This window comes from Gouania willdenowi, chromosome 15, assembly GCF_900634775.1.
Source record: "Gouania willdenowi chromosome 15, fGouWil2.1, whole genome shotgun sequence".
Taxonomy (NCBI): Eukaryota; Metazoa; Chordata; class Actinopteri; order Blenniiformes; family Gobiesocidae; genus Gouania; species Gouania willdenowi.
Genome location: NC_041058.1, coordinates 3760643 through 3773868, shown reverse-complemented (window position 1 = coordinate 3773868; position 13226 = coordinate 3760643). Strand labels below are relative to the sequence as shown.

At 36.3% G+C, this 13226-nt stretch overlaps 1 protein-coding gene and 1 long non-coding RNA gene across 2 annotated transcripts in view; one reads left to right on the top strand and one right to left on the bottom strand.

The window, feature by feature from the left end:
• Window positions 1–10789, top strand: part of LOC114477232 (uncharacterized) — a 71990-nt gene extending 61201 nt beyond the window's left edge. The window contains exons 3-4 of the long non-coding RNA XR_003675682.1: window positions 10358–10404; window positions 10612–10789. This is a non-coding gene — a long non-coding RNA (uncharacterized LOC114477232). The remainder of the gene's footprint in view (window positions 1–10357; window positions 10405–10611) is intronic.
• Window positions 1–13226, bottom strand: part of cdh5 (cadherin 5) — a 45418-nt gene that overhangs the window by 7138 nt on the left and 25054 nt on the right. Inside the window, exons 7-13 of the mRNA XM_028469432.1 lie at window positions 11692–11805; window positions 10777–10919; window positions 10563–10696; window positions 9207–9316; window positions 8938–9040; window positions 4889–5019; window positions 3645–3759 (exon numbers count right to left, since the gene is read on the bottom strand). Of these exons, the coding sequence (XP_028325233.1) occupies window positions 3645–3759; window positions 4889–5019; window positions 8938–9040; window positions 9207–9316; window positions 10563–10696; window positions 10777–10919; window positions 11692–11805 (850 nt within the window). The remainder of the gene's footprint in view (window positions 1–3644; window positions 3760–4888; window positions 5020–8937; window positions 9041–9206; window positions 9317–10562; window positions 10697–10776; window positions 10920–11691; window positions 11806–13226) is intronic.

The window sequence follows — 13226 nt, the reverse complement described above, 5'->3', positions numbered from 1 at the left end:
TTGATTGTAATTGTATACAAGTACAAGTAAGTCATATATAATATACTCAAGTACAAGTAAAAAGTAGCTCGATTAAATAGTAATAAATCTTGCCACGCTTCCCCTGCATACAGTAAACCAGGTGTTCTCAACCTTGGGTGGGGGTCGCCAGATACCTTTAAGAAGCCCATTTTTTATTATTTTTACAATTTTTCTGCAACTACACCAAACTTGCCATATTTGAACCTATTCTCATCATTCTTGTCATATTTTTGCTCCTTTTAATACTAATTTTTGCTACATTATTCCCATTTATGACACTTTTTCATCAAATTTTAATCTTTTCTGCTAATTTTTTCCACTTTCAAGACATTTTCGGCACTTATAAACCCTAATGTCACACACGTTGAACCATTATTGTCTAGTTTAAACTAATTGTTCCATTATTGACACTGTAATTTGCAACTTTTAACCAATTTCTGTTTTTTAAAATCCCATTTCATCACCTTTTCCACCATTTTGGTCACTTTTAACTCATCTTTAAAATGACTATATACTAAAGCCCAAATAATAATAAACTTCCAGGATAACTTTGGATATTATTCAGATGAATAAATAAATGTGGTTATCACAGATTCATAGAACAATGAACCATCATTTTGCTGACTTTATGGATGGACCCCAAAAATCTCTCCCCTTTATTCCCCCTTATAGATGGTCCTGTCTCCATATTACTGTTCTTCAATGTTCAAATCTTGCACAATTTAAACCTAAATCATTTTTCACAAAGTCATCTGTATAAAATAAAAGTTTTGTCAAAATGTACAATTATTTATATATATATATATGTATATATATATATATATGTATATATGTATATATATATACACGTGTATATATGTATATATGTATATATATATATATATATATATATATATTGTATTTTGGTAGTTTCACAATGTCCGTTGATCATTTAACAAATTTTTTTTTAATAATTTACTCCAACGGTTGGGTATAGATATATAACAAATGATTTTACTTCTTTTAAAACATACTTAGGTAGAATTAAGAATCATAATTCATAAATGTACTGAAAAAAGTACAAGTACCCATAAAAGCAACTCAACTACAGTAACGTGAGTACTTGTAATCCATTACTTTTACCTCTCCATAATCCCTCTGCGTCCATCCTTTATTTCCTTCCCATTTGTTTGACTATATTTCCTCCAGTGCTGCTCATTATGTGACAACTGTGTCTTTTTCCACCTTTAAAACCAGAGTAGAGAGCAAAGGTATGAAAGAGAAAACTGAGCCTACAACTAAAGGCGTTATTTCCACCTCCTCTGATGCATTATTCATAAAACCAACAACACCAGGCGGAGAAAAATCTCCCTGCAAAACACAAATCTTGTTTATCGCAAAGCAAGAGTGAGAGAATGTGTGAGTCTCACTTTGTCCGCGCTGTTCCCCCCCCTTATATCCTTTATCCATCATTCATTGATGCCGTCTTCATGAATTTCTCAGAAGAAGAAGAATAAATAGTGCAGATTGAAGCAGCCACTGGAAGCAGTTTCCAGGATAGAGTCAGAAATCAATCCTGCCGCTGGATGAAGCTCAATCAGACACGTTCAGTGCACACAGACAGCAGCAGCACTAAAATAACTCACCCCCATCCTCGGGGGCTGCAGTTCTGCATGTTTTAGACACCTTATCATGCAATGCAGCTCTGCAGAAGGCCTGATGAGGATGAAGAAAAAAAACTACCTGTAGAATCTACTGTTATTTTCATCAAATTTATGCACTATTATTTTTAATTACAATATGCTTAACATGTCTGTAATTTGATTATTTTGTCTTGGTTTAATTTAGTGTGGCGCCCCAAAAAAACAAATCCCCCAAATATTGTAATTTAAGAAGTTAGAAGGAAAAAGTACAAAAAATTATTGCAAAAAAATAAACAACACCCAACACAAAATGACAGAAAAATACACAAAATGACTCAGAAAACACACACAATATGACCAAAATAACACAACGTGACAACAAAAATATCAGAAACAAAAATTGTAGAAAACTATGACAAAATCATGCAAAATGACAACAAAAACACACAAAATGGCTACCACACTACACAAAATCACACCAAAAAATACACTGAACGATAGAAAATTACACAAAATGAACAAAGATTCATTAAACAACATAATGAATCAAAAAACACACATCTCCAAGAACACAACAAAAATATCAAAAAACAAGAAAATATACAGAAAATGATTGCAAAAACCAACAAAACGGCACAAAACTGCACAAAATGACTCCAAAAATACACAAAATGACTATAGATACAAACTAAACTACCAAAAGAATTCACAAAAAGAAAACAACAAACCCCCAAACAACAACAACATGTACCAAAACGACTTCAAAAACAAAAGAAAAAAATGGACAAAAGCACAACGAAAACACACATATTGCTTATTATTGTGATTAAAGTCGACATCTGTGATAATATTAATTCATTTTACTGATTGATTCTCTGTTTGGTTTTATTAGAGCCTTTATCATTCATGTATACATAATGTATTTCTACATAAGCTCCATTGTATGACTTTTCATCCAAACTTGAAACTTTATTTCATATTTCCACCTGTCTGTAAAGTTCCTGCTTTAGCAGCATAAATATAGACTTTAGGGAACTGTTGCATTTCTCGTCCAAATATAAACACGTAAAGCAGAGACAGACTGACATGCTGTAAACTCCTGAGACAGATTTATCGTCACACTCTGAGAAAGAAAGAAACGTGTCACAGAACCAGAGGTGACAGACTCGTGTTGATGTTCTTTGTAAAAAAACCAGGACACCCACAATGCAACTGCAATGAAAACTCAGGGGTGGCACGAGGAGAATTGACAGATATACTGTATTAGTTCAGATAGTTCTCAAACTCTGAGATCCCTCGAGGTAGCATATGTCATAGGTTTGGAACTCAACGTTCGTTAAAACTCTGTCACAGGCACTTCAGTTTGAAAGACCCAGTGGTTTCCTGTTAGGGTGGGGTTACAGTGAAAGGAAGAACTTGACACATTGTCACAGAAGACGGAGGATTTCTGAAGGGAATCAGTGACAAAATCCAAATGGTCAAATTCCCTAAACCCTAAACTCTAGGATTGGGGATAAGGGATTAGGGTTGTCTGTTTCTAATATGGTTAGGGTCAACGCTACTCTAATTATAACCATAACTGTAAAAACACCTTAGAAGTTATTTTTTGGACTGTTAAATACAACCAATAGAAAGTAGGCACTTTTAACTATTAACACGCAGATGCCATTTATAGCATCGAACTCTTCTCCAAACGCATCGTCTTGTGTTTTTCTCACTCCTGCCCTGACTGCTGATCACAGAAACACGTATGGTTACGTGTTCAGTGCATGCCGAGGCAAGCTATTGCTATTGGCCGGAACTGGCGCTCTGAACCAATCGCGGGGCTGCGTTTTCATGTTGCTGAAATACAAACGAACGTCCCTACACACGTGATTTTGAAGACCTGATTTTCGTCAACAATGCAGTGTCTGTATCGGCCGAACTTTGCAACTGGATGTCGGTATCGGCTTTGGGACAAATAAAAATGGTCAACTTTGGAACAACACTAATAAAACTTACCAAGTATGGTTAGAATGCAGAGCAGAATGGCGATCAGAGCGTGAACACTGACTCCCATCCTCCGAGCTCCAGCTTTGCACTGCGTAGGAATCCTCCGGCCATCGCAGCGGCACGACTGCAACACAAACACAAGCTGTCAGTGAAAAAAGTAGAGAAGAAATGCAGATGTTTGGTGATATAAACTTGCTATACCAATTTTTTTTTTTTTTTTTTTTAGAACTAATGGAACAAATGGTCTTGGGACCTGAAAGACATGTCAACTTTACACATATTTAAAATAGCTTTAAAATCATATTTTTATGAATCTTAAAGTACACATCTTGTATATTTTCATTTATTTGTTGGTGTAATGAAAATGTGTCTTGAATAACCTTTTTATGTAATTTTGTATATTTTTAACTGTCTTACATGTAATAGAATCTTTATATTTTTTATGGACTCCAGGAAGATTAGCAGGGATGGACTGAGACAAAAATTCATCCCTGGCATTTTGTGTCCAGACTCGTCCACTACATTATCACTATATTATCACTATATTATCTGTTATTGAGTCAGTGATGCTCATTATGTGGCACTTTGTGTTCATTTTAATTATTATACCCCGAGAAAACTTTAAAATGGGGAAACTATTTTATGTCCTTTCTCCCATTTTTGCCCCTTTTCACCTTTTTCAGACTTTCGCTTCCTTTTACCAATAAATATCCTGTTTTTTCTCCATTGTCCAATTTTGAAGATTCTTTTTGACACTTTTATACAATTTTTGTCCTTTCTTTCATTTTGTCGGTGACTTTTCATCCAAATAAGTTAACTTTTGCCCAAGAAAAACCACTTGTTTTCTTATTCCCTACATTTTGCCTCTTTTTATTCCACCTTTTTGCCATTTTTCCACTATTGTTTGCCACATTTTGCCCATTACCCTTGCCTTTTTACCTCTATTCTACTTCCTTTGTCCCATTTTCAAAAAGTTCTGACACTTTTTCCAGACTTTTTCTCCTTTTGCCTTTCAATATTCCTTTTTTCCTATTTTTTGTCCATTTTTGTAAGTTCTTTTTGACACTTTTATCCAACTTATGTCCTTTCTTTAACTATTTTTGGCCACTTTTCATCCAAATATAAATAAAATCAATAAATACCACTTGTCTCCTTTTTCCCCTTCATTTTGCCTCCTTTTGTTCCACATTTTTGACATTTTTCACTATTGTTTGCCACATTTTGCAATGAACAAATAAATAAACACGTCTCACCTTGATGGCTAATTTAGTGACGCTGGACTGAAGTGGGGTTCCTCCGTCGCTGACGCGGACGTCCACGCTGTGGTCCTTGGGGTCGTCCAGGCCGAACGGGCCCTGCTTCACCACGATGTCTGCGGTGCTGTCTGATACACACACACACACACACCTGGGATCAAACCCATGTCCTTATTTAGCTAAGTATAACTCCCACTGTCTGCGGGCTATTTATAGATAAACGACAAGCAGATAAAACGAGATCTGAGACAAAACGGAAACAAGGAAAAAGATAATTTTTGATAATCTGTCACTTTGGTAGTGTTAAAAGATTGAAGTCACTTGTGATTACAGATAATGACGCACATTAGAAGTTTTTACTGCGTTTTAAAGACAAACAATCAGAGTAGAAATCACGCAGGCTTTGATGAAATGCTTGGACTTGACACAGATTTGCTGAAACGACGATGGCAGCTTTTTAACAGGCATGTCTAAATATACAGTCATTAGTCAAAGTCCCACCAGGCAAAGGTTTCCTGCTGAGCCTGAGACGCTTTCCTCCATTTCCCACTGGAGGAATTTCACCGAGCACAAAAACAGGAAAGAAAGACGCTTGGGTTTAAATGAAAACAGGCCACACGGTTCCACATATGGAGCTTCATCCTCCAAATGCTCTGCTTGATCCCCTCAGAGACGTTTGTCGTACGTCTGATATCGAGACAATATGAAGGCTTCACAATAATCTGAATAGTTTTAGATTCAAAATGTAAAACGTGAGTCAAACGGAGAGAAGTTTGACTCACGTTTTTCTTTTTTTTTTATTTTGTTGGACATTATGAGATATAATAAGTGCTGCTAGAAAAATCTTGTGAGATCGATTGGTTGTGATCGTTTGTCGATTTTTGGAATTCTTGTACTCTCAATTTTGCATAATTTGTTTGTGTCTTTTTGTAGTCACCTTGTGTGTTTTTGGAGTAATTTGTATTGTTGTCTTTTGTGTATTTTTGTTGTTTTGTATATTTATTCTCATTTTTGTTCCCATTTTGCATAATTTATTGTTATTTTTGTTGTCATCTTGTGTGTAATTTGAATTATTTTAGTCATCTTTTTTGCATTTTTTTCATTGTTTTGCATATTTATTCTCATTTGGTGTGTTTTAAAAATATATATTTATTGCGATTTTGCAGTAATTTTGATAATTTTTTATTTTTTTATTTTATTTTTTTAAGTTTGTTTTACAGAGATTTGGCAATATTTGAGCAAACAGTTTTGACTTCTCAAGAAAAAAAATTATATATTTTAAAAAAAGTAAGTCAATGTACGTCAGCAATTAACATCAACTCGGACAAACTGATTAAAATTGACCTTTATCTGTTTTATTTCTGCTTATAGAAAAAATGTAAAATAGGAGCTGCTACGAACAAGTGAATTAAAATCCTAAAACCAGTTATTAAAGGGAAAGAACGAGGAGAATATGGTTTTACGGGCGCTATGTTTGTATAGTTTGGTCGACTTCTCCAGGCTGACGTGCTTTTCCCATTATTGTCGTGCATCCTAACGAGGACGTGCACGTCAGCCGTGCACGCTCGCCATAAAACGTGTCTCACATTTTCACATCAAATTAAGCTAAAAGTGGTTTTGTTTCTCATATTTTCACCAAGATGACCTTTAGATGAAAGGTCAACATGTCAGACCGACCGTCCGCCATCAGTCGGACGTCTGTCTTTAAAAGTGTGTGTGTGTGTGTGTGTGTGTGTGTGTGTGTTCTTAACTAACTGAATAAAAGATGAAAACATCTCCTTCTCCTCATCTTTCGTCTGTTTGTCATTAATGTGCTGAGCCTTATGTCGCATCTTTGTCTGAACACACTCCTGTCACTTCACTTCACTGCATTGAATATTGAAGTGTTTGTGTGTGTGTGTGTGTGTGTCCTTTATATAATGAAGGTTGTTTTTCAAGTTTCAGGGCGCTGGTGAAGGATACATATTTTAAAAGCCTTCACTCTCCCACACTGTGTGTGTGTGTGTGTGTGTGTGTGTGTGTGTGTGTGTGTGTGTGTGTGTGTGTGTGTGTGTGTGTGTGTGTGTGTGTGTGTGTGTGTGTGTGTGTGTGTGTGTGTGTGTGTGTGTGTGTGTGTGTGTGTGTGTGTGTGTGTGTGTGTGTGTGTGTGTGTGTGTGTGGTGTGTGTTAAGTGCTGTGTGAGGTGCTGTCAGATGTTCTGGCATCACAAAGACAACCATAGGAGAGCAGAGTGGTGTCCTCACCTCTGCCTCTACATCATCCATCCATCCTTCCTCTCCTCCTCCTCCTGGTCGTCTGATGTTTGTGATTCTTTATTCTCTCTCTCTCTCTCTCTCTCTCTCTCCCTCTCTCTCTCTCTCTCTCTCTCTCTCTCTCTCTCTCTCTCTCTCCCTCTCTCTCTCTCTCTCTCTCTCTCTCTGTCTCTCTCTCTCCCACTAATTACTCCTCCTCTCCATCCCCTCATTATTATTTCTTCTTCCTTCATTAGTTTTCATTTGTTCTCATTTTGCAGGAGTTTTGTCCTCTTTCTCATCTCACGTCTCCTCTTCATCATTGCACTATTTTTCTATATTTCTATATTTTTATATTTTTATATTTCTGTTTCTCCATCTTTGCTTTGAATTCACTCCAACTTTTCACTCTAACCTCATTTATTTACTTTTTAACCTTCACAGAACGTACGTTACATACTTTTAAAACCTGGATTTGACTGAGAAAAGGTCACGATGGACATTTATTTTATTCCACTTTATTTATTCATTATTTATCTCTCCATTTGTTTGTTTATTTATCCACTTAATCATTTTTTATTTGATTATTTCTTTATTTTTGTCTTTATTATTTATTCATTGATCATACATCTATCCAATCATTTGTTAGTTTTTTATCCACTTTATTAATTATTTGAATATTAATTTATTATTGATTGTTTGATCATCTATCCATCTGTCCATTCATCTGTATGTTAATCTACTTTATTTCATTATTTCTTCATTATTTATTTATTTATCATTCATCTTTCCACTTGTCCATCCATCCGTCTGTTTATTTATCTGCTTCATGTATTTATTTAACACTTCTTCCACTCTTTTCATCCTCCCTTTCTGTTTTTCTTGGATGAAAAAAACATTTTAATCTTGTGACCCGATGCTTCCATTTATTTAAAAGCTTTTTTTTTTTTAAATAATCCGACCACGAGCGACGAGGGCGCCTCTTCTTCTCGAGCCATCGTGTAAAGTAATGCCACGCGTGAGATGAGCAGAGATTATGAAAATGCGTTTTTTTCTTCTTCTCTTGCCGTTTTGTGTCCAAAGCCGAACTAAAGTCTGATGTAATCGAGCGTCAACCCTTTGCCTTCATGTCAAGGTGGAGATCAAAGGAATCTAAAAAATCAAACGTTTTAATATTTTCATGACTTTAAAACAACCTTGTTTTGTCCTAAAGACAAAGATTGTGTGACAATGGTTGGTTAATTCAATGCACGCAAAAGAAATGTGATTAGATTTCAATAGATTTAATTAGGAATTAGGGTTAAGTTGTCAGTTTTCTAATATAGTTAGGGTCAATACCTCACCCTAAGCCCCTAACTTAACTCGTATAATAACCATCAGCATAAAAACACCTTAAAAACACTTTTTGAAACGGTTGAACATACATTTAAATACAAAAAAATCAAAAATTTGCAATAAAAGGAGCAATTCTGGTCCAATTTGGATGAAACCTGTTGTGATAATTGAGGAACTAAACCAACATAAATGAGTCAAATTTCATAAAGTTCAGTCAAAGATGGACAATATAAATATACATTTTTCTAATTTCCCCAATTATATGTCATAATTCATAGTTCATTTTGTCTTCTTTTTAAAAATAATATGTTAGGGTTTCATTTAGTTAGATCATTTTTTTCAGAAAATTTCAAAATTTACTTTGAAATCTCCTAGGAGACAGGATATAGATTTTTTGATTTTTGAAACTGATCCAGAATCTCTACATTAATCTGGGTCTAGATTAAAAGACTATAGAACATAGAATGATAACAGACGTACTGCCGTGGTCTTTGATGGTGAAGTTGGCGCTCTCGCTCGCCAAACTGAACGTAAAAGAAGCCGGACGGTCGTCTTTGTCGGTGGCTCTCAACGTTCCCAAGACCTGAGGAACATTAATAGCAGTAGATCACGTTATCTGCAGTCAATCAACATCATCACTTCCAAGGAACTCGAAAACATGCAACTAAGCATTAGTGGGAAGTTATTTAACGACTCATTGGATCCTTCATGTTTGATCCAATCAATAATTCAGTTTATGGATCATTTACCATGTTTGTCACGTCGTTCTCACAAACAAAGATCTCATCCACGACCAGTTCGGGCTGGTTGTCGTTGACGTCCTGAACGATGATGTTGACTTTGACGAACGACTCCAAACCTGCAGGAAATTATAAACGCAGCACGTCAGACATTTGGTTTGTTACATTAGAAATAAATACTGTACACAATAAGTGAATAAAGAAAGCCACATAAATTGATCATTCAGCATCAGATCAAACCTATCAGAAAAACATCTTCTATCATCTAAAGAACATCTCCAGAGTGAAAGGTTTAATGACTGGTCCATGCTTTTATCTCCAGCAGACTGGACTATTGTAATGGTCTTCATCAAACATCTACAGCTGGTCTGAACCAGAACACATTAGTCCAGTTTTAAAGTCTTTACACTGGCTCCCAGTCAGCCTCAGAGGAGACTGTAAAGTTCTGCTGCTGGTTATAAATGTGTGAATGGGTTTGGTCCAGAATACATCAGTGAGATGTTAGTCAGATAGTGGAGCCCAGAGCTCATAGATCTATGGACACAGGTCAGATAGTGGAGGCCAGAGCTCATCGATCTATGGACACAGGTCAGATAGTGGAGCCCAGAGCTCATAGATCTATAGACACAGGTCAGATAGTAGAGCCCAGAGCTCATAGATCTATGGACACAGGTCAGATAGTGGAGCCCAGAGCTCATAGATCTATAGACACAGGTCAGATAGTAGAGCCCAGAGCTCATAGATCTATGGACACAGGTCAGATAGTGGAGCCCAGAGCTCATAGATCTATGGACACAGGTCAGATAGTAGAGCCCAGAGCTCATAGATCTATGGACACAGGTCAGATAGTGGAGCTCAGAGTAAACATGGTGATGCTGTGTTTAGTTGTTATGCTGCAAAGAAGTGGAACAAACTGCAGCAGAGCTGAAGTCAGCATCACATGTGAACATTTTTAAATCAAAGTTAAAGACACTATTTTTCTCTACTACGTATGATTGAGAGGAAGACTTTTGCTCATGTTGTTAATGTCATGTGTTTGTTGATGATTTTAATGTTTTTACTGATGATTTTAATGTTCTTGTTGATTTTTAAGCTGTTGAATGTTTTCTGTTGCACTTTTTGATCATGTAAAGTCAGTTCTCTGACCAATCACACAACAGAACAAGAAGTGAGACGTCCACAACTGGAGCTGAGAGAACAAAAAGAGGTATTTTGGTTCTTGCTGATGATGTATGAGAGAAAACAAAGAATGTTTGTTCTCCATGTAAAAAAAACTTCACATATTTTATATTCTAAGCCTAGTTTCATTGTCTGAAGAAGCTGAGGAATAATAACGTGGGCGTGTTGATGGAGTGTGGGACGTACCGCTGGGCTCCTCCTGTGCTTTAACCTGGAACATGTGTGTGGCCTCCAGCTCTCTGTCCAGCTTCCTGAGGGTGAACAGCTGACCGGTGAACGGGTTGATGCCGATGGGGCCGTCCTTGTCTAAGATGGAGTATCTGAGACGCAGAGCAAACATCAGGGGATGAGCGTCATCGTATGGATTACTGTCTCCATCATGGCAGGTGTCAGTTCTTACCGAATGCTCTTCTTGGTTCTATCAGGGTCGTTAGCCACGACTGATCCCACGTTGTTCACCATTATTTCCTCCAACACAGTGAAGGTGTAGATGGGCTGTGAGAACACCGGGGGCTCGTCCACATCCAGCACCCTGATGTTTACCTACAGCAGTTTAAAGTATCAGCATGACTTATCATGTTGAGGGATGAGTATTGACTTCATTATCATAATTTGAGTTTGGTCTGACAACCTGAAAGGTCGTTTACCAATTGTTCAAAGTGGGATATTATTATTCTGCTGCATTGCAGTTAATTACAACTATAGACAAGCTGCACATTTCATAATAACAGATAGATTAGACAATATACAGGTTATACAAAACGACTCAGAAATGGCACGAGAAATTCCGTTAAGTCAGATGTAAAGTTACTCCAAACGTAACAAATTTCAAAAGGAGATGCACGAAATGACAAAAGATAAAACAAATAGATAAATAATATTCAAAAAATATAAAGTTACTTTAAAATAATACAAAATGTAAACAAAATTACAGGAAACATGACCAAAATCACTCCAAAAAAATAAATACAAAAATGACAGAAAAATATACAAAATGGCTCCAAAAACACACAATGTCAACAAAAATACACAAAACGACACTAAGAATACACAAAACACAATTACCGGTATAGGCTAAATGACAGAGAAATATAATGTCAGCAAAAAATATACAACATGCCAAAAAAATACATAAAATGACTCCAAAACACAACAAATTTCAAAAGGAGATACACAACATGCCAAAAAATAAATAAATAGATAAAGAATACACATAATACCTGACAATAAGTCCAAAAACATGTAAACAAAATGAAAACAAAAGCCACTTTTGTGTCCAGAGTTATTGAAACTGACACTATCGTGTGATATTTACCTGTGCTGTGGTAACTGCAGTCTTTATGTTGTCTGGAGGAAAACGCATGTTTTTCAGGTTTTCTCTCACCTGCACATTGAATGTGTAGCTACTCGTTGTTTCAAAGTCTAAACCCTGAAAAGACAAAACAGGAGTCAGAAGTTGCCTAAAAGTAGCTGTGGGTCATTCCATGTCATTTCAACAAATGGCACAAAAGTTTGTGTCTGTAACATCACCAATGATTGGTCACGTATATGCATTGGTTCTTGGGTGACACGCTCTGGAAATCTGAAAAAATACTTTTTAAAAATGATTTTCATTGACCCAAAACTGCATGTGGGAATGTAAGAACATTTTTAATTTATAGTATAAATATGGATAGAAAAGATTTTTTATTTTTGCAACTTATTAATTTTTTTCCCACCATCAGGTGCATCTCACCCGTGGGGGATGCGACACCTGCACTTTCAAAAATTCATTCCTTTCCTTTTTCACAGAGGGATTCATGGTTGAAAACATATTGGTCCAGTTAGATTGATTGAATGATCAGAGCCAATCACAGCCAGACATTTGACGAAGACGCCATTAACAGCGAAGTGTAAATAGAGTGACAAAAAAATGAGTAACAGGTGGCAAAAAATGGTCCAAACGTGGAGTGAAAAGTGACTAAAATGGACAAAAAGCAGTCAAGAGTGACAAAAAAAAGAGTAAACAGGTGGTATGTAATGCCAAAGGGGAGCTTAAATGAGCAAAATGTGGCAAAAATGTGGAACAAAAAGAGGCAAAATGTAGAGAAAAAAGAAAATAAGTGTTCTTTATTGGGGAAAAGCTATCTTCTTTGGATGAAAAATGGCAAACAATGATTCAAGAATCGACAAAACTTGGATAAAAGTGTAAAAAATAACTTACAAAAATTAGGAAAAAGGAACATTTATTGTCAAAAAGACGCTAAATTCTGAAAAAACAAAAAAGTGTTGGATTTTTTGGATAAGGTGCAAAAATGGGACAAAGGAAGTTGTAAAATGGGGTTAAAAAGTTTCCCCGTTTTAAGGTTTTCTGAGGAAATAATAATTCAAATTAAGACAAAGAGCCACATGTTGAGAATCACTAACCTAATCACAGCTTTATCTCAGTTTTAGTAAATTCATTTAATAAACTAAGTTAGTAGTCGACGGTTGCCCTAGAACACCCTCACTTTTAAAAGCGCTGTTCCACCCCTGCCCACCCCTGCCCACCACCCACACCATCTTCACCTGATGTGGCTTTAAAGTGTTTCCACCAGGGAATGATTGCATTTTCACCTCATCTACTTTCCATGTGCTTTTCTGGAGCTCCACACTGATTTTTCCCACCTGCCTCCGTTCAAGCACAGCTGATGATCGCAGGTGCAAAAAGCCTGTAAATGTCCCAGGTTTTAAAGTCAAACCATGGATTACCTCCTGCTGGGAAATATATATGTAATATCTGCACTAAATGAGACTCACATGGTGCTGCAGACGCTGCACCTTTAAGTTGCCAATAATGTTCTATATACAGTAGCAGCAAAAGCACGTTTA